The sequence below is a fragment of the Thunnus thynnus genome, chromosome 7 (assembly GCF_963924715.1).
Source record: "Thunnus thynnus chromosome 7, fThuThy2.1, whole genome shotgun sequence".
Classification (NCBI taxonomy): Eukaryota; Metazoa; Chordata; class Actinopteri; order Scombriformes; family Scombridae; genus Thunnus; species Thunnus thynnus.
In genome coordinates, this window is record NC_089523.1 from 27127422 (window position 1) to 27147975 (window position 20554).

Consider the following 20554-nt stretch of genomic DNA (forward strand, 5'->3'; position numbering starts at 1 on the left):
TTCCCCGAAACCAAAAGATTTTCCCACCCTGAGCTGACTTTGAGGTCAATCATCTGTAACACTACTAATGTTAGCTGTGAGAGCTGCTATAATGAAAAGGCCAGGGAATATGGTAACCACCTATTTAGAGGTGCGAGGTAATTTCTCATGCGCCAACATGAAAGCCTGAAACGGTTTGTCTTTTTCACCCACTGGCAATCATATCTCGCGGCTGCAACGGGTCGGACGCGTGCCAGTGTCACATCGCTTTCAGTCTTTTGTTGTCACAGCTGGGTGACCGTAAGACAACAAACACAAATGTGTCTTTGCCTTTTTACAAACCACCAGGCACTCCCACAGTGCTTTCAAATGCCTCTAATGGCAGTAATAATGATAATAAACTTCATTTATAAAGCACTAATCACCTCATCTTCCAAAGCTTTTTGTAAATTTCCTTTGTTTAATGAACCATGTTGCACACGGAAGACTTAATGCTCCATTTCTTTCTCTAAATTAGAGTTCCCTGCAATTTGGAGGCTTATTTATATCTACTCGTTATCTGTGAAGTGTTTGTCCATGAACAGAGTTTGACATGAGAGAAAAATGTAAACTCTCCAGATAAACCTGTGAAACTAGATCACAACTCGCTTTTGGCTATTTGACAAGTAAACAAAAAAAGATGCAGGTAATGAAAGATCAATCATTTAGGTTTTGATGATGACGGTCAGAATAAATGTTTCATGTGAACAGAAAGCTATTTTTCTCCACCATACTGTGGCCTTAAGATAATTTAAGGAATATTGTTGGTCAACATGGCAGCAGGAGAAACAGCCTGTGTGGTGTGTGGTGTGTGGTGTGTTGTTGGTGAGTTAGAAGCAAATCCATTAGACGGCTTCTCTAAACTTCAACACCACAAACCACTTGAGTGAGTGACTCTCCTCTTTCCTCCTTGCTCCAGGCTGCACAACAGAGTCACTCCCAGATCTTTCATTCTTACATGAAAAGTCAAGAGGAGAATAAATGACTAAAAAGTAGCTAATATTTACATGCTTGCCAGCTGTGAATGTCGTGGACTTGCATCATAGGGGAAACTGGAGAGAACGTGCAACATGCAGTTTGTTCAGAAGAGATCAAGCAGCATTAAAAATGTGCAACGCTGAAAGCAATGCTTTCAAATGCTCCTGCATGTGATTAAATAGTTGCAGGAGCAGGTGAGGCTACAACTACAGACATCAGGAAACAGACATGCACAACCTGAATGAAAAGTCTTGCAGCTTCACTTCACACTTGATTTCCCTTCCATTTCCCTGTTACAGGAGATTATAGCCTATTTGACAGAGATATTTTACATCTAACTATTGTCAAGGCTGAATGTCAGACTTTTGAACACCTGTTTGTTGCTTGTAAATATTGAAGATGTAGATGCTGTCAATACATCTTCAATTTTTTCACATTAAATCAAATTAAGTTTTAGGGACCCTTTAGGAAGATAGAAGAAGAAGAAGATTTTAATGATAGAATAAAAAATACCACAGACACTCTTTAGTATTCCTTTAGGCACAGTTCCTGAATACTAAAGAGACTTTTATTTATCAGCATGCATGAACATACTGGGGATGGAAGACCAGTTAAAGCTAAATTCAGCCAATCATACACTACAGTGGTGTGCTGGTGTTGCTCCACCTCACATACCACAAGTCAAGACAACCAGAAAAATACCAGAAGTCAGGAAATGGTGTCTCCAAAGTAAAAGTAGAAAATATGTTAGGCACGGAAGGATATTCTAACTATATGGATTTTCTCATGAAAGTAAATTTAAGGTTTAAAAGTAGAGACATTTGCTTAGTTATTCAACAGTTAAATCAGGCAGGAAAATACTGCTACATTGCGCTCTGTGGTTGAAATGTTTAAAAAATGTTGCACTTCTTGTTCATCTTCTGGTCACATTTCAATCAGTGATGTAACAGCAGCTGTTTCCCATCATCTGAGGAGAGCAAAATATGTGGTGACATCACTAAGTGAACAGGCATACAGCATTTCTCTGCCCGCTGCGGCGCTGTGTGGTATGAAATGTTATCTACTTGCCATTCTCGGGCCAAACTTTAACATTTTTATGCCACAGGTGAGAAAAAATGTGGAAATAGCAAATATTTCACTCCATTTTTCATCCATCCAACTGTTTTCTCTTGTGTGTAAGAAGCATTATAGTCCCTATTATTAATATAGAGAGACTTAAAACTTGTTGAATTCATGTATTCACTGTATCCATCTGGTGAAACACTAATCTGATTAAAAATGATGAAATTCCAGTTTGCCTCTCTGCCAAACATACATATAAAAAAAGGGGAATTCTGTATTTAGCACGAGATGTTTAATAACTCAGTTCAACCACTTCCTCCTTCTCCTTCCTTCCCCTCCTCTACCTTAGTATAAAAATCCCCCCGTTTATCTAAATAAGGAGTTTTACTGTGAAAGTCTTGAAAAGAAATAGTAGTCTTTACTCTGGGTGGCTTGACAGCGCAGAGGGGGAACTAAATGCGCGTAAAAGTTACCCACTGTACTCCTCCTCCTCTTCCATGAGGCTGATTTGGCTCCAGATATAAACACAGAGCTCCTCTCTGTCCCCGCTGCGCTCCTCAATCTCCTCACAACCGGCAGCCAGTTTGCTCCCAGAGACCGAAAAACGGAGAAAAAAAGCAGAAGGGGACGAACTCTGGCGCATTCCCCAGGATGGAGGTAACAACTATACAACTCTTGAGCGTAGTTTTCTGCTTGAGGCTGCACTTTTTAGACCACTGGAGCAGATGTTTTTTATGATTTGATGTTGTTTGTGCAGCCATGTGTGGTTGAAATTAAAACATTACATCATAGGAGCTCAGTGAAGAGACTTTATAGTATTTCTGACGCTCTGTGTTATTACTGTGATATTTCTAGAGGGGCTATAGGATGTGTCTGTGCAGCAACATTTGAACTCATGTTATTGCTTTTTGTGTCAGTGGACCTGTCATGTCGGCTGTTCATCAGTATACAAGTTCATAGTGATGTTTACAGTATTTACCTCTTTACTGTGACATTACATGTGGTTAAATATTGTTATGACAGTATAATTATATATGACATATAATAGACTGGTTGTGCGTGATGTTTATATGATGTAATTATAAAGTCTGTAAAAGGATTGGCTTCTCTTTCCTGAGGGTATGTTTGTTCTGTTAAAGACACACACACACACACACACACACACACACACACACAGAGAGAGAGGGGTTTTGCGTCTGGTATTGAGCAGGATGCTTTGGCTGAGTATGTTTGAGCATGGGGCTGATTTAGTTTAAAAGTAGGTTTGTGGTAAAACTTCATAACAAGTAACCACAGCAGGAAATACATCTGTCATGAGCAAGCGTGTGTTCGCCGTGATAACTGTGAGGAGTACTTGCCTTTTGTCAATTTTGTCTTCATGAAATTTAATTTTACTTTTAAGTCTAAATTTTTTTTTTTGATTATCAGCTGTTTCCTGCCGGCTGACAAATCATTATTTCTCTTTTCAAAGGCCAAACTTTCCCATTTTACCCGTTTCCACCGCAGCTATAAAAGACAAGGTGGACTTCTATGGAAGGGGAGGCCTGTCCGAGTCTTTCCACACAGTTTTCCTGCAGGGTTAGCTCACAGGTTTGTGGCCTCCTCCCTATGAAACAAGCTGTTCCCACAGACTTTTAACATCATTCTCAAGTATTTAATGTCATGTGGCGAATAGGAAGAGGAACGCCCATTTTTTCCCCACAGCACGTGAGGGAGCACATTAGTAATGTACCACCGCAGAACTACTCTCAGATACATACACCCCTCAACTTTAGGACTCAGATATGCTTCAGGCAACTTCAGTTTGGATTTAAGACCTTATTCTTCGTTCCATGTTGCCAAAATTGAGAGAAAAGAATTTGGATTGCCCCCAAAACTGGAAAAAGATGAAAGAATGGTAAAGTGAGGGGGGCTTTCTTAGGTAAACATATTATTTTTAATACGGAATAGTTACAGTTTTTCTGAGTTAAAGCTGTTTGAAGCTGCACGTAGTTTAACACTGAGATGGTGAAAGCAGGTTCAAGCATTATTAAGTCCAGCTTTTTATGGATGGAGCCTCGCGAAACCAGCAGGACTCTCACGAGTTCAGTATTCACTACAATTAAGCTATTAGTCTGACAGAGGTGATGAAGAGATTGATGACATTGAGCGACGCTGTAATTTAAATTCAAAGGGAACACTGACTCGCCACTTCTTAAGTCTCAGAGAACAACCTATTCAGATATAAAGTTAACACTTCTCACCTCAAATTTACTCAGAAAGTGATTTCGGTGGATGTTTTAAGGTAAAGTGTGATGTTTCAGTGGCAGCTTTTGTTTCAGGCAGTTTTTCGATTGGTTTCTGCAAAGCCGTTTTGGTTTGCAACCACTTTTGACACCAAGGTAAATCATCCCACTCAGTCTGGTGACGCTACCACAATGAGTATAGTGACAAACAAGGGTGGAAGGGTGGGTTTCCGCTGTTGATGAAGCTGATGATAAAGTTTGAGCTGTGCTCTCGATGCGTCTGTCTCGAGCTGTCAGTGGTACGGAACGGAACGGGACACTTTTGTGTGTCGCAGCACCAGTTTGAGTTTGACAGGATGGTGTTTTTGCACGCTGCACTTTGCCTAAAGCAAGAGTTGAACTGGCCTTTTAAGTCACTGCCATTTAAACTGCTCCGACTCTGTGCTTTGATGACATCACAAATTAGTTTAAATGTCTGCTGTCTGTTTTTAGCTTTAGGAAATAACTGTTCATGTTCACAAATATTGATTTACAGCTACTGCCTCAAGCAAACCTTAAGAGAAGATTAACACATGGAAATTCTTCAATTTTGTGTTTCCTGTGTTGGAACCTCTGGCTATTACAGCAGGTAGACAAACTGGAAATTGTGTGTTTGTATGTGTGTGTGTGTGTGTGTGTGTACATGCACCTGAGGATCTGAACTGTATGTGTGTGTTGGGTTGTGGGGAGGGGCTCGGGGTGCTGGTTTTCCTTTGATGGAAAAACAACACCACAGCTCAAGGAGTGAGTGAGTATTTGGGATTGCCTTGCCAACCATATGGTGTGCACATTTATTATGTAATCCATAGTAAAGTTTAAAAAACCAATAACACAGGAACCCAGTCTGTACCAGCCAGACGTTTGCTAATGAGTTTTCCTTTTCCTTCACAACAGTACGTCATTTAAATAGTTTTAAACTGTTTTAAACTGTTATGAATATTGAATACTACATTCACTGCAACCCTTACTTCTACCAGCACCGCTACATAAAACAGAAAAAAAAAAGTGTACCGTCGCATCCTTTGAAGCTTCGTGTGACTATGACACAGAGTAAAAGCATCCACTGGTATTATGTTCACAGCTTGTCAGAAGTGGATTTTTATCAGTGAGAGATTCAATCAGAGGTGTTTGCTTAGGCTGTATATTAAGCTTTATGTGTTTCAGCGGAGGGTGAATGGTTCACCCTGTCCTGAACATAAAACAGACACCTAACTGACCGTGAAGCTCAGAGGAATGTAATGCATCAGCATCAAGGAAAATCTTCGAAACTCCTCTAAGTCACAGTGCGGTTATGGTTGGATCTCTGCTCAGATCACACTGTACAGTGGAGTGTTTATAAAGTGTATAAATGTTTCCTGATTTTACAGCTTATATTATTCATTGAGGTCAATTGATTAAAGGGTATTCTATTCTGGATGAAAGCGAAAGTGATGATTGAACAAACCAACAGCATCTCATGTGACTTATAAAACTTCCACTTCCTGTCGTGGTTTTGAAAAACATCCGGGCAAACCACATCAACCCTCTCTGATATTGTCTATTTGGCATATTTTCTACCTTCTGTCCACATATTTGTAAGGTTTTTTGAAAACTAGCAGCTTACAATGTCAAAAAACGTAGTAACATGCAAAGTCAGCAGGAAGTGCAACGTTTCTACAGAATCTTCATATTTTCACTGTGCTGCAGTTTGCCTTCGCTGTTTCACAACATATTTAGTTTCCTGAGTGACATCAGTAAAGCGTGAAAACTTTAAGTTGCTTAGGGTAACATCAACCGTTGCCATGTGAATTAGTCAACAGTTAAGTCAAAAATAACTGAAGGACGATATTCATGTAACAGAGAGAATTACTTTTAACATGAGAACTCAGAAAGATAAAAACTGAACATAATGGATTACTTACGTCTAAACCTTTTGACTAGACTCTGTGTAAATATGCATTAGAAACACATTTTAATGTAATCTTTAGGATCTCATGGTCTGTGTATGTACTAAACGTATGTTTTGTTTTTGTTTGTGATTTTTTTGATGCTTTAAAGGTCTTCATGTTCATGTGTCAGTTTTGTGTATGCAGTTTTTGTTCATTCTTCTATTAAAAGTCAAAAGAATTACAAAAAAAACCCCCAAACATTTTTAACATTGTATATTGACTATTGACTGTATATAAAGATGGACGACATGACAGCTCCCCAAAAGTGAAGCCAAAACATCTCGATCATCCCCTGGTGGCTGGTTGCAGTATAGGTCATAAGTCATTTCAGGTAGTTCTTATTACACCTGATGTATGTTCAAGTGCTCATTTTTCTGATAAGTTTGTTTTTAATGAGTTATTTGACGATAACAGCTGTGGCTCAGGAGGTAGAACGGGTAATCCACTAATTGGAAGATCATTGGTTCAATCTCCAGCTCCTCCAGTCCGCATGTTGAAGTGTCCTTGGGCAAGATACTGAACCCCAAATTGCTCCTGAAGGCTGTGCCATCGGTGTGTGAGTGTGTGAGTGAGTGTGTGTGTGTGTGTGTGAATGAGCATTATACCTGATTAGCAGGTTGGCACCTTGCATGGCAGCTTCTTCCATCAGCATATGAATGTTTGAGTCGTTGGAAGACTAAAAAGGCACTGTATAAATGCAGCGCATTAAGGGGGGGTGACATCATGATTGACTGCTGTGATAACCCCTCTCAAACCTCCTTCGGCTGAGGGGGCGTTTCTCGCTGGCCGACTCTACCGCGGAGACTCTTACTGCAAATGACATGACGCAAGCAAGATGGCAGCTTCTGGAAACGAGATATTTTGGCTTCGCTTTTGCATAAAAGTAGGAAGTGGAGACACATCGTCCCTGTTTATATACAGTCTATGACATTGACAATAATGGCGGTAATGTGTCGCTGCAGAGGGCTCCGGCAAAAAAGTTGAACCTGGCAAACTCTCGATGAGAGGTAACACCATCCGGCAAGAAGCTCCAGTAGCCAATCAAATAAGCGCAAACGCACATTCCTGGTAGATGACTTTGTAGCATGGATGCTTTATTTCTACAGTATTTTGCGATAATCATGACAAAAGATAAAATCATTGCCAGGGTGATAACTTTCCAGAGTACGATCTATATCTATTTCTCAAACTCCACTTCCTGGACAGGATTTCATGTTTCGCCAGTATGTGAAACAACATGTCTACACCAACCCAGCCCCCTTTCGTTGTTTTAAAGGAACACTGCCACAATTTTAGGCATGAATTTCAGTTTAATGGTCTTGAGGAGTATTATACCGCCAGTGAAAACAGGTGTATAATATCTTCTCTGGCTCTGGAGGGAGCTTTCCAAACTCTAAAAAAAAAAAAAAATCATGATGATGTCATTTGTATCTTTAACGCAGGGCTGTTTTCACTTTTCAAAAGGTAAACACGTTCAGCATGTTTGTCAGGCCTGAGTGATACACATAATGTGTTGTGATTGTTTGATATAAAGTAAACCATATTTGTTCACACTGAATCTCAGCTTGTTACCTTTAATCTGATGTAACCTGAAGAGGTTCGTTAAGGACCAGCTGTAGCATTTTCAGCAGTTAGTTATGCGTTTATGCAAGCAAAAAAAAAAAAAACTGAAGGAGCACACTGTCTTTTTCAGAGTTTACAGACTGGCTGGCTGAAGCATTTGTTTGCATTAGGTGCATGATCAGCCTGCAGTCGATCTAAAATATCATATGACTGGTTGTGTTGCCATGTGGGAAAGTTTTATTTTCTGGTTTGTTGCCTGTATTTAGATCTCCATGCTGATTTCTCTTTAAAATTAATAGTGTGGAAGCTTGGCTTGTTAAAGGATATTTGCACCTTTACGACCAATCAAATGGTTCATAAAGCCTCAACTACTTTAGCTGCTTTTTATTGCAAACTGGTTGTTGTTCTTTTCTTAAACATTGTTATTATATCATTGAGTTAGATTCATTACAGGCCTCAAACCATACATGCACTGTTTTTTCTCCGAATCTTGTTATCGGGGATGACGCTGTGTCAGACCCTGATCCTCTGAGTTTCAGTCCAAAGCAGTGTGTGGGGCGAAGAGATAACCGGGGTGGGAACGACAGAGCAGACAGAGAGATCAGTGAGGAGGACAGTGTGATCTGCCAAAGAAAAACACACAAGATGTTGCTTGTTGCACGTATATGTCATTAATGGATACATGCAGACTAAGGGGAATTCCTTAAAATGTGAAAGGAGATGTCAGCTCCTCATAACCTCTGTCCCAGTGTTAGCGTCAGTGTTAAGAAGGATTTTGAGGTCTGAGCCAAAATCGTAATATCAGAAGAACCTTGGGGCAGTGCATGTTTTTGCCATCAAAGCTAGTTAAGTTTGAACAGGTCGGAGAGGCAGCGTCAGCTGTCTCAGACATCTGCAGATTGTCAAGATACATGCAGACAGGTTTTGAGTGCAGTGAGCAAAGCGCAGGAAGTGGAAACTATAAAAAAAAGAACTAAATAATCATGACTTTAACTTACTTACAGAACCATTAACCTATGTCGCTACACCTCGTGTAAATTTAGCATGCAGCAATGCTTTCCTTTTTTGGCAGAAATGAATGCAAACACAATCAGTGCTGCAAGCTGTTTGTACTTTGCAAGTGCCATTTTTTCAAAGTCAAGATTTGCTTTTTTTTAAAAACTTACTCCTTTAATTAGCGGTGTATAAAGAATTGTCACAACATAATCTAAATCATGAATATTTCTGATTCCCTCACCTTTGCTTCATCATAAAAGTGTGCACCATTGCATTGAAAAGGAAAGGAATCAATGGGGAATGTACTGACATTTTAGATTTTAGTCGCTTAGGGCAGGTGCACACTGCAAGTTTGAACATGTCATAAAAGTTATGCGATAGGGGAGAAATATTCAATTCAACACTGACTGGTGGCTGAGAGACCAAGACAAATCAGAATCAGAATAGACACTGACAAGTCTGCTATTCCTGTAGAGTAGCTTTGAAACTGGACCGAGACCTTTCCATTAAAGAATGGCTTAAATATTTAGATCCTTTACTTTAGTGATACCAAGATGTAAAAGTTCTGCATTCAAAAATTCACTCAAGCAAAAGGAAAAAAGTATCAGCGAGATGTCAAAAGTATAACTACCCATTATACAGAATGGCTCCTTTCAGAGTGTTTGTGAGTGATTATTATTGATGCATGTAAGTAGCATTCTAATGCTGCAGCAGATTGATGTGGGGGTAATTTTACTTACTTCATTTTATTACACTTTTGGGTAGTTTAAGCTCCATCATATTTTATAAACTCACCAAATAAATTATACGTAAACCTTCAATCTGCAAGGTAACCAGTAACTTAAGATGTCAAATAAAGTATAGAGATCCGAAGTGAAACTCTAACTTCCAGGCTCTGCTCCAGAAGTATGAAAACTTCAACAAAAATGGGGCTGAACACATCTTATATAAAAGAAAAGTGGGAAAGGGAGGGGAATGTTCTGATGTGAGGGAGACAACATGTTGGAGGGCGTGTGTGATTGAGAGAGCGACTCACTGTTCTGGGAATGCTCAGAGATTTACTACTTCTGGCTGACAGTCCGAGAAAAAATGGAAAAGGTGTTAAAAAACAAAATTTATGTTTAGAATAATGCTGGTTGCCAGTATAAAAAAAAAAGTGTCACCAAAAAAAATGGTTAATTCAAGGACCACACACATTATGGGACTGGTTTAATGTGATGCACAACATTTTTGTGGTGGAGAAATTGACATTTGCTTTGAGACTCATTACGAATCTTGGAAAGGATGGATTGACCATTTAGGTCCAATTTTTAGATTTTTAAAATTGTATCAGTTGCACTGGTTCTCTGCTACAATCAGTTATGAGGTAACATAATTGACTGTAACAAGTCTAATAAGTTGGATAAATGATCTGTAATGACTTTTTTAAAACTTTTGCATTTTATTTGAGTTATCTCTTTTGTTAACAATTCCTACATATTTACAAAAGAATGTGTATGATGCATTATGTTTGTTGGTTCTCTATTTATGGTTCTCTATAAATAAAAAGACAGATAGACATGAAAAAACGATGAATGAGACACTGTTTGGAGTTACAGAAGCTCGTGGAACAGATGTTACAGTACTTGAGTAAATGTACCTAGTCATTGCCCTCCACTGAATCTAATCACAAGGTCACCCCCCCCTGCATGAAGACCACGACCTTCATGTGTTTGTATGGACTACTGACAAATTCAGCAGAATATTTCCATCCTAAAGGATGCAGTGTCTCAAGCCTGCCACGGATGAATGGATGCCAAACCCTGTGGCGCTGAAGCTCTGCAGGGACCTACAGGATGTTGTAGTGAGGAAGATGCAGGACTACGCTGAATGAAATCATCCCATGTCTGTGCTATTCAGCGTCCACATCAACCATTTGATCCGCTAGCCAGATGGTTTTTGTCGTTGTGATTGCTAGATCAGAGTGGATGAGAATACCAGAGCACCGCAGAGAATCCCCAACAGATGCTTGTATCAAAGTGAATTTTCCCGCTGATCTTCAGACATTGACAGGAAGTACTTTCTACTGTGAGCTGTTTACATTTTTTGACATCTTTTGTTGCTCATCATTTACTCTCCATTGCCCTGCTTTCTCATTGCACAACAGCTCAGATTATTTTAAGCACGCCACTGTAGTCATCAAATTGAAATATCATGGTGCGTTCAACAAACTGTCCTGGCTCTGGTATCTGTCTTCATATTGTCATTATTTGTCAGTCAAATTTTCGTTGAATGATATATCTCAGAAGCTTTTTTTGGGTCTTGACTCATTTGTCGTTTCATTTATCACATTTAAGAAAAATACTTTTTTTTCAGTCTTATGGTCTCTCTTGGGGATTATCAGCAACGTTCTGACTCTTAGGTCATCAGGATTTATGTTCCTTCTCTCTGGAGACATATTATTTTATTTCATATTTGTTTCTCCACCCTACAGTACTCGCCTGTCTGCAGCACCTCCCATTTCCCTTGAGTCGGCAGCGGCAATGGCTCGTAGAAGAGTGCGCCCATTTACCTCATCCCTGTTATTGAGGCCCTTTATAGTACACTTCTACAGTACACACACACACACACGCTGTACAGTGTATGTGAAAACACACAAACACAGTGCCAGTGAGGGCAGTGGAAAAGTGAGATATTCAGATGAACGCCAGTCCAAGAACACATCATGTTTTCCTGGAAAGGCAGCAAGCAAGAAGGTGCCTGTCTGTTCTTTTACCACTTAACAAGTGTAGGCAGAAGGGAGCTGCTCACTGTGATGGTTTTCCCCCTGGCAGGGCACGCTGACTCGTGAAAACAAAGTCTGAAGATTCAAACCGAAGCCATTACGCCTGGAAAGCTTATTGAACAAGAGCTTGCTGAACAGCTGTGCTTTGGTGCACTTTATTTATCTTCAGTCTGACAGATATTCACTGTGTGGGGGTCACCAACAAGAGCTTATGAGGATTGAAAGTCAAAGCGGAGTTATTCCCAGAGAAGGGTTAAAGATCCTCAGCCAGACATCATCTTTATCAGCACCATGGTAGATTACATGGCCTGTTGCTCTCTGACCGCCGCTGTTACATCAAGCAGATATGTTAGGATTTACTGGGACTAATATCATGTGCTTCTTCTCTTCTGCCTCTGGAAATGGGAATCACAGGAACCGACAATAGCAGGCTTTGTGTGATCTGTTTGTCTCTGTGTTCTCTTTCCACATCTGCCAGTCATACAGTAAACCTTGTGTCTCCATCCACAGCCTGGAAATTAAGACTCTGCTTTAGGATTGACCTTTATTTATCCAAACAAAGCTCAGTGAGGATGCACATACTTTCCCTGCAACACTTTGCTTCATGTTAGGATTAGGGTTATGGTTAGGGTTATGGTTAGGGTTAGGGTGGTTAGGGTTAGGGTTATTTTTATTTTTTTGTAGCAACAATGGCTCAAAACAGCTGATTATATCTTTAAACAGTACTCTTCAGTAGGGCTCAGTGATGTGGGCTGGGTGTTGCTAATTAATTAAATGGACAGCCTCAGGGCAATGTTATATTTACAGTATTTTTGCATCATTGTGATGAAGTACCTCAATTTGTCAGGTATTTAAAGACACTGTATAATTTCTAATGTGACGTAATTTCTAATGTGATTATAATTTCTGATGTCTCAATGTCAGCATGTCAGATCCAACTGCAACGTCGCTAGTTCAAATCCAGCAGCAGCAGACCACTGTTGCATGTCAAACCCTCATCTCTCTCTCCCTTCGTTTCCTGTCATTTCTCCACTATTGCTATAATAAAAGCATAAAATATCCCCCCAGCCCCCCCCCCCCAAAAAAAATATGTATATACAAAAATAATAATAATGTTTGACACATAAGATATGACAGTTTACTAGTTAATCTTTTTCTTATGTTTTCCACTCAGCAGCCCAACTGATAGGTATGTTGCTCAAAGGTACCTTGAAAGTATTTATTTATAGTGTGGAAACAGTGTTTACAGTTGTCCACGGTACCTAGAGGCTCCACGAGTTCCTGGGGAGAAAAAAAAAAGCAAAACAAGAAATTGTAACTTATATAACTTATGTAAGCATCCACATAGTAGTGTCCATGTTCATGTCCATGTGAATTAAATGCAACCATATTTTTCCAACTGGCCCGGGGATTCAATCTATCTATCTATCTTCTAGGTTACCACTGTTCCCTTTTATGCCAGTTTTGCTTCAAGTATAAGTTCTTTGCTTTTTTATCATGCTATGAGATAGCAATAAAACTCATGATTTTGCAAATAAAATTAAGTTTTTGATAATAGTGGGTTAAGTCTGTTTGTGGAACTGTAATGCAAACGACATCTAAAGGAAGTTAGAGATCATAAATAGCTTGTTTCTTTTTGGCGTCGACCCAGGCCTGTTTTTTAGACAACTTCAGTCACATGGGTAAGGCACTACTTAAAGAAGCCTTTTTTCATAGTCTCCTTGTTTAGACATGCTCAATTGCCCCGTATCCTAGATTACAGTTTCAGATGTGGTCTAACATATCCAGGGACACTCTCTTCTAGGAGCTGAGGGGTTACAGAGCAGAGCTGTGATCCAGGCTGCCTGCATCGCTCAGGGGGATTTTCCCAGGCCTAGAGCCCCAAAAATAGTTTGCCCTGGTCTCTCCTGCAGTGAACCAAAGTTTCCCACTCTTCCAGAGAGGTTGGGGTCCCAGCTGACTTAAACATACACATGACCGCCTGATCACCAGCTGAAGGCCTTGTATGGTTCACTGAGAAAAAAAGAAATTAAATCGTCAATTAAAAAAAGACAAACAAGAAATTATAAAAGACTTTGCTGATTGCTGGCAATGCCTCTACACAATGTTTAAAAAATTATAACATATTAAGTGTTTGGTTAGCTATACTTTTTTTTCATATCCATGTTTCATATCCACAGAAAAATGTGCAAGACTGTTCAGGCACTTTATAAACATGGTCAGTATTTTTTAAGTGTGGGAAGGTTTTAGCATTATCGCCTGACCAGAACTAGATTTTTGAGGCAGATACTGATATTGGTATTTGGAATGTTTAAAAAAAACAGATATTCATATTAGTTTTTTTAAAAGACTTGTGAAGATACATACTAAGCAGGATATTTACAGTTGAAAAATAAACTTGCTCTCTGTTAGACAAACTGTACAATGGAGACACAGTTTCTAAACAACTTCCTCTAAAACAGTTTGTGAATAGTTAATGTGTTTGAAATTTAAACATAGTTCTCGTGTTTCAATGTAGTCACCTTTGCAAATAACTGGTTATTTATTTAATAATCAAAATATGGAAAATACAATCGTTGCTGTACACAGCCATTCCCAACAAGAACAGTCAATGTGCAGAGGTCAACCTCAATATAGATGTTTTTACTCCATAATCACCTTTTAAAGGTTATTAAAGTGTATGTCAGGAATAGAAATGACTCACTGGAAAGAACAAAGACATTCTTGAATATATGTTTTGTGCTTAGTAGACATTCCTGTTGTGTGTTATTAAATAAAGTCGGACAATAGAGAATCTCAAGCCTTTATTTTCGTCACCCAAAACATCTCATTGGCGAACTAAACAGCCAAAGCCCAACTTCCTTTGCCTGCACTGTTGTGACTAGGGTTTGTGCTCTGAAGGAGGCATTTGTTTTTGAAGGACAGGAAAGAGTTAAACAATTAGAGGTTACAAAATAATGGTGTAGAGGGTGGGTGGTCCCTGGTGATTATTATTTATCACGGATGAGAAGAGAGTGCTCAGGAAAAAGGTTGGGATGTGGATTAGGACAGAGCGGCAGCGCAGAGAGAGCATTAACAGAGGCACTGCAGGGTTAGCTGATGCTGTAATACGCTGGGTGGAGGCTGCAAGGTGGTGAGGTCATGTGGAGAACAAGGGGAAAAAGGAAAATAAAGTGTGTGATTAAAACGTGGAATGTGTGTATCTGTGAAGCTCGGTAGATCTTTGTTACCATGGGCTACAGATCAAACTGTGCAGAGAGGGAGGGCACTGAGAGTGCACACCCAGGAAATGTGACAGAATTGGCAGCTGGGAAAACCCTGAGCTTTTTTGTGGTCCTAAAAGTAGGATGGAAATTAGATGTTGTATGAAAGCCAGACGGAGACTGTCATGGGAGGAACACTACAAGCAGTGACTGTACAAATGCAAATCATTAAACGGCGACATGATGCATGCAAATCTGCGCAATCCTGGCACAGCTCAAGCTAAATAAATGCCCGAGTCCCATTCACACTCCGAGTACTCGGCACATGAGTAATACTGGAGTTTTGTTTTCGAGGCTTACGTACATGCACATTCCAGCCTGCTGCGATCAACCAACTTATCACTTAGGCCACAGATACGTGGAGAGAGTTAATGGTCATCAAAAGGCAGCGCGGAGGAGGGAAGTTTAGCAATCAGCTTGGGAGTAGTGGGAGAGACAGAAAGTAAAAGGGGCCAAGAAGTGATAACACAGTGAGGCTGCAAGGACAGGTCCCTCCTGTCACAGGCTGCAGCGTGATGTTGAACAGCTGTGGCGGAGAAAGAGAGAGGCTCGCTTCCTGTGTCCACAAAATCAGCTCTTTTTAGCAGGAGAAGAATTGAGTTCCTCCAAAGAGAGCACTGAACACTAAACACACTGATGTTGTTGTTTTTTTTTGTTTGCATATTCAACCTACGTGCTGCGTTTCTCAACCCGTCTGCATTTTCCTGTTGACATGGAGGAAGTGAAACTTGTTCTTTATGTTAGGACAGCTATTTGTTCAGCTGTGAAGTGGCTCTCTGCACATGTCTTGAAGTAAGAATGTTCAATAAAAAGGTCAAACTACTGTCTGTTTCAAAGCTTTACACTTCCACAGAAGTAAAGCCAAACAAATCCCCAGATATGACGAAGAGGATCAAGATATTGTCAATAATAAATTTACACAAAATCGTTTAGCTAATGTAACTTAGCCCGATATGGTCCATTATAATTGTAATTTGTAAAATTTCAAAACACTTTGCTGCTAACTCGTCTTGGACTGGGTGTACTCTTATATTTTTATGCTTCCTCTTATTGTTGAAACAAAGAGTTCAATGTGGCAGATTTAAGTTCAGTGTTCAAGGACAAAAGCAATGATGTCGAAGAACATGTTCCTTCCTCTTGTTCTAAAAATACATATAGTCAGTACACTTAACATTTATCATGCATTTGTTCTGTATAATAATCATGGAATAATCACTCATCTTCAGTATTTATTGTAATTGTGTGTGATTTTAATTTTAATGCTCAAAAAACATTCAATCAGTGCATCTAATCTATATGAACAGTGGCTCTAAGGAACCCTTCAACCTACTTGTTTATGTGTGGTCCACTCCTATATTTCACACATTTACCAGTAATGCCCTCAACTTATGTATATATCAATACAGTTTTATTGATTGTCTTTCTCATCCAGAAGGATTCTCCATCCAAGCCATCTGTGGCTGAGCTCGCTGGAAGGTTCAAAGGTCATATTCTACCGATGCCCACCTCCAATGACGAGGTGACGTATTTATATCTTATACCACATGTTGTACTGCCTGTACAAAAATATACATAACATTGTATTGAAGAACAGTGCTGCACTACATACAGTAGTTATATGCTTAAATGAATGGTGAATATATACGTTCTGCTCAAGATTTTATTTACACCTACTCATCCCTTTTTTTGTAGTTGCCATTTTGTAGAAGACCTCCATGTTCCCTGAAGCTGTCAAACCAAAAAGATGATAATGAAGAATCAGATGTAAGTCATTTTGTTCCTTTTCTTACCCATGTGCTACAAATCTGGTTTCTTGATACACAAAGGAAATCCCCAGAAAACAGACTTGGATTTATTTATTGTACAATTTCATTGCAATCTCACAATTCAATGCCAAATGCACAATTAATCTATTTTTTCTCTGCCTAAAAGACTGGTAAAGTTTTTTCTTCCAGTAAAATGGCTACCATACAAACCACAAAAAACTAGTATTGCATACTGACCGATCAAGTGCAAAACTGTATGTATTACAGGCATGTAAAAAGTGATTTTATTCAGTTTTATTACTTATTATGTCCTTTGATGTGCCCATATATAATGATAATACACATTATAAGCAAGATGGCATCAGACGTATCACTGAATATGTCAATATTAGCTTTCCATGTTTCAAATGGGGGTTTTGTGAATTAGTCTTTTCATTATGTCTGGTCCGACTTTGTTCTCTTTCAGAAAACCAGCGTCTCTCCAAAACCCTTTAAAATCAAAATGAAGAACTCACCCATCATTGAGAAACTGCAGGTAGGTGCATCTTGAAACATCTTTGTGATGGAAACATGATACAAAACAATTGCTAGCCTCATCAATCATGTGGTATTATAGGATGTAGTACAGGGAGGGTTAGTCAGTTAGTGTGTAAAGTCAGGAGACCTCAGTATTTAAAGCATTACTGCCACCCACTGTTCAGTCGACGCTTGTGCCTGCGTTGTTCACATGCTGAGAAAAAGGGGAAGGGCTTGTCCCTGGTGGCACTATTGGCTCAGATTAATGAGCTAATGGGATCATGGGCCACCCAGCCTCTGGTGAGGCTCTAACTCGCCACCATCGTTCCTTTAGCACAGTGGGCAGCCATGGGACAAAAGGGCTGCCGCTTCTCCCTCTTCTTCTTCTCCCCAGTGCAGGTAGGATACACTCCTCTAAACTTGTATAGTGACTGTGGGGCAACTCAGGTTTTAATGTAGTTTAGTTGTCAGACTGAATATGACAAGTGTCGTTTGTAACAGGACATTAATCTGGCAGGTGTGGGAGTTTTCAAAATAGGAAGGTGGCGGGTACAAGCAGGGCAGATGAGTAATAACCTATTCAGATACATGTAGAATAATTATAATAATATCCTTTTATGACATTTTTTAAAACAAACTTACAAAGTACATTTACTCACTACTTTAAGGATGAACAATGCCCACTTTGTGAGAAGAAATACTGAAGGCTTTTAATTTTTACATATATTTTTTTAATTATACACCCAAGTTAAAAATATGACATTATTTAATCTTTTATTCACTAAGTAATTATATTTATATCTCCAAATAGTGACTCCTATAAATTTAATCTGGTTTACTCTCCAAGACAAACTCAGGTTTTACTGTCATTTTAGGTTTTATCAGATTTGAAAAGTTCAGTTTAAATAAAGATATCACTAGAAATGAACAGCATTGTTTTACAATTTGAGTTTTATTACAACACAATGTACTAAAGAGATTACAGCGTCCAGGCTTCAGGATCTTACCTTCCCCCTGCAGGCCAACCTTGCTCTGTCCCCCACCGCTCTGGTGCCTTCGCCCAAGAGTTCCGAGGTGAAGCTGCAGCCGGCACCGCTGTCTCCCACCGCACCTTGCAGCCCGCCGACCCCACTGAGTCCCACCCTGCGGCCCTCACAGCAGTCCAGTGAAGAGGAGGATCCTGTCAGCTTCGACAGCCCTCCTGAAGGCGCCCCGCTGCCTAGCATCAATAAGGTAAACACTGGACTCGTGCAAGGCTGCGTGCATTAGTTTCACAATCTAAAAGACAAATGCGTCTGGGTTATTTGTTGAAGAGTAGATTAGTCTTCTTATGTTTCATATGTTTGCATGGAATTTTGCACAAAGGTTCTGAGTCAGTAAATGACAAACATGAGCTGTTGACATGTTGAGGCCCCTGAAGTGTTTCTCATGCCATCCGCCGAGTGAGCTGTGACGTCACAGCCGGATACATGGTCCTCGTCCCTGTTGACGTGTTTCTCAGCGGGTGTTCTGCATCCTCTGTTTAAGAAGCCCTTGGATAAGCTTAAGCAAGATGCCCCTTGTAGTACATGAGTGCTGCTGCAAGGGGGATTTAAGATGTAATCTTAATCTCCCTTAACCTAGTTAGAGTTGCTGGGTACCATTTTGTGCAGTGCTCTCACGCACATGCTGATTACACTTTGACAGTTGCAAGAAATCTTTTGATCATACAAATTAATTGATATTTATAATACTAGAAACTTGCACTGTCTTATAGATCTTAATTACCCTGAATTGTTTACATTCTGAAATTCCCTGCTGACTCTCTGCTCATCTCATTCACACAGACTCGTGCACGGCTATCATTCAAGAGGCGCCCGCCCACAAGACAGCACAGGAGGTCAGCTGGAGAGGAGGCGGGAGCCTTCAAGAGTGGCCTGTCCCTATGTGAACTGCACAGCCCAAAAGAAAATGGGGACAGGGACCTGGTTTTAGACAGCCCAGAAGAGGAAGCCGAATATGGCCAGCTGACCAGTCTGAAAGAAGCTGAGGAGAAGGACAGGGACTGTGAAAAGACAGAGAAAGATGTAGCAAAGAATGATCCAGATGACAGGGAAGATCCGGAGGAGGAGCAGGCAGCAGAACAAGCCCAGACTTTGGAGCAGGAACAGCAGCCTTTGGAGCCTTGTCCTGCTGAGCAGACAGAGGGTGACTTTGAGAAAGAAGAGGAGCAGGAGGAGATGCCAAGACGCACCAAGGAGGAAATTAAAGGGTGTGAACTGTGAATGTTTACGTCAAGAAAAACAACAAATCTATGAATAAGTTATTCAGTGCTTTGATTAAGAGAACTCTTTGAAAATACTTTTTGTAAAGAGTTAATCTGTTTTAAAGTTCTTGGTATCTACCTGCTCTGTTTTATGTCCCTCTGTCGCCCTCTCCTGGCCTTCCATAGAACAGGTCTATAAACACTGGAGAGAGCCCTCTAGTCAAGGAAACAGCTGTTTTCCGCAGATGGAAGGCAGAAGAAAATTTGCTTTATGTTGTATCAAGTCTGCATGACCAGATTCCTATTTTTATGACAGATAGCATTTTTTTTTCTGAGATTTGACACGAGATTGCTAAGAGTGCATTTCCATGTCAGATGTCACTGTCATGTACACAGGACTTTGAAAATACTGAATGCTGGGTTAACATAAGACTGAAATATTATAGACATCATGTATATGTTATAGCAGATATATAAAATGTTCTGGCATCATAACAAATCACTCTCACTGAAATTATGTACTTTTGCTTGGCTAGTTTTCTTTTGATGTATATGTCGACATACTTCTCTGCTTGTCTTTAATTTTGGATACCTTGTAAAATATTGAAATCACAGTGCTACTGTGGAGTGGCTCAGGTCCTCGGATATGATGCACAGAGATGTTAAGAAAATAAACAGCTTCCTTCGTATGTAAAGAAAAAGTGATGTTACCTGCCTCTGTTCTAATTTTTGGTTTGCACATCGGAATCATTGAGTCTAAATGAACCTCAGGATACCAATATCGATGGATATATTAAAGCTGTAATGCATGCTTGTCCGAAATGACTTCATGTTGTGACTGTTTCATCTCCAGAGACAATTGTTTTCCAAAGACAATGCTAAATGTACCAGACAGTCTTCAGTTATATTTTTAGAGTTAGTTAGGGGTTATTGATGATGATTAATGATGGCACTGTTCAAATGCAAATTTAAACAAACTTACAGGCTTAAAGCTCCTGCTTTTCTACGCATAGGAACACAAGCACAAGTTATTTTAATTATTTTCCTAATTAGACCTCTCCTCAGGGTTGTGACTACACTTGGTTGTCAGCCCTCTCACTCCATTGTGAGATTTGTCGCACTTGTTACAGTGGGACAATTTACAGCTTGATAATTCTTGTCCCATTTGCCCATTTTCAACCTGAGCAGAGG

The 20554-nt window shown here is 39.8% G+C and overlaps 1 protein-coding gene across 2 annotated transcripts; it reads left to right on the plus strand.

Moving 5' to 3' along the window:
- Positions 1 to 2515: 2515 nt before the first annotated feature.
- zgc:153184 (uncharacterized protein LOC751652 homolog) lies at positions 2516 to 20188 on the plus strand. Of its 2 annotated transcripts, none has more exons than XM_067595243.1 (6): positions 2516 to 2715; positions 16272 to 16355; positions 16529 to 16600; positions 17069 to 17137; positions 18139 to 18351; positions 18945 to 20188. In XM_067595243.1, the coding sequence occupies exons 1-6, from the start codon at positions 2710 to 2712 to the stop codon at positions 19380 to 19382; spliced, it is 882 nt and encodes a 293-aa protein (XP_067451344.1). In that variant the 5' UTR covers positions 2516 to 2709; the 3' UTR covers positions 19383 to 20188. The 2 variants fall into 2 exon arrangements, with proteins under 2 accessions (XP_067451344.1, XP_067451343.1); XM_067595242.1 differs by having other exon boundaries at positions 2517 to 2715; positions 16269 to 16355.
- The last annotated feature ends 366 nt before the right edge of the window (positions 20189 to 20554 follow it).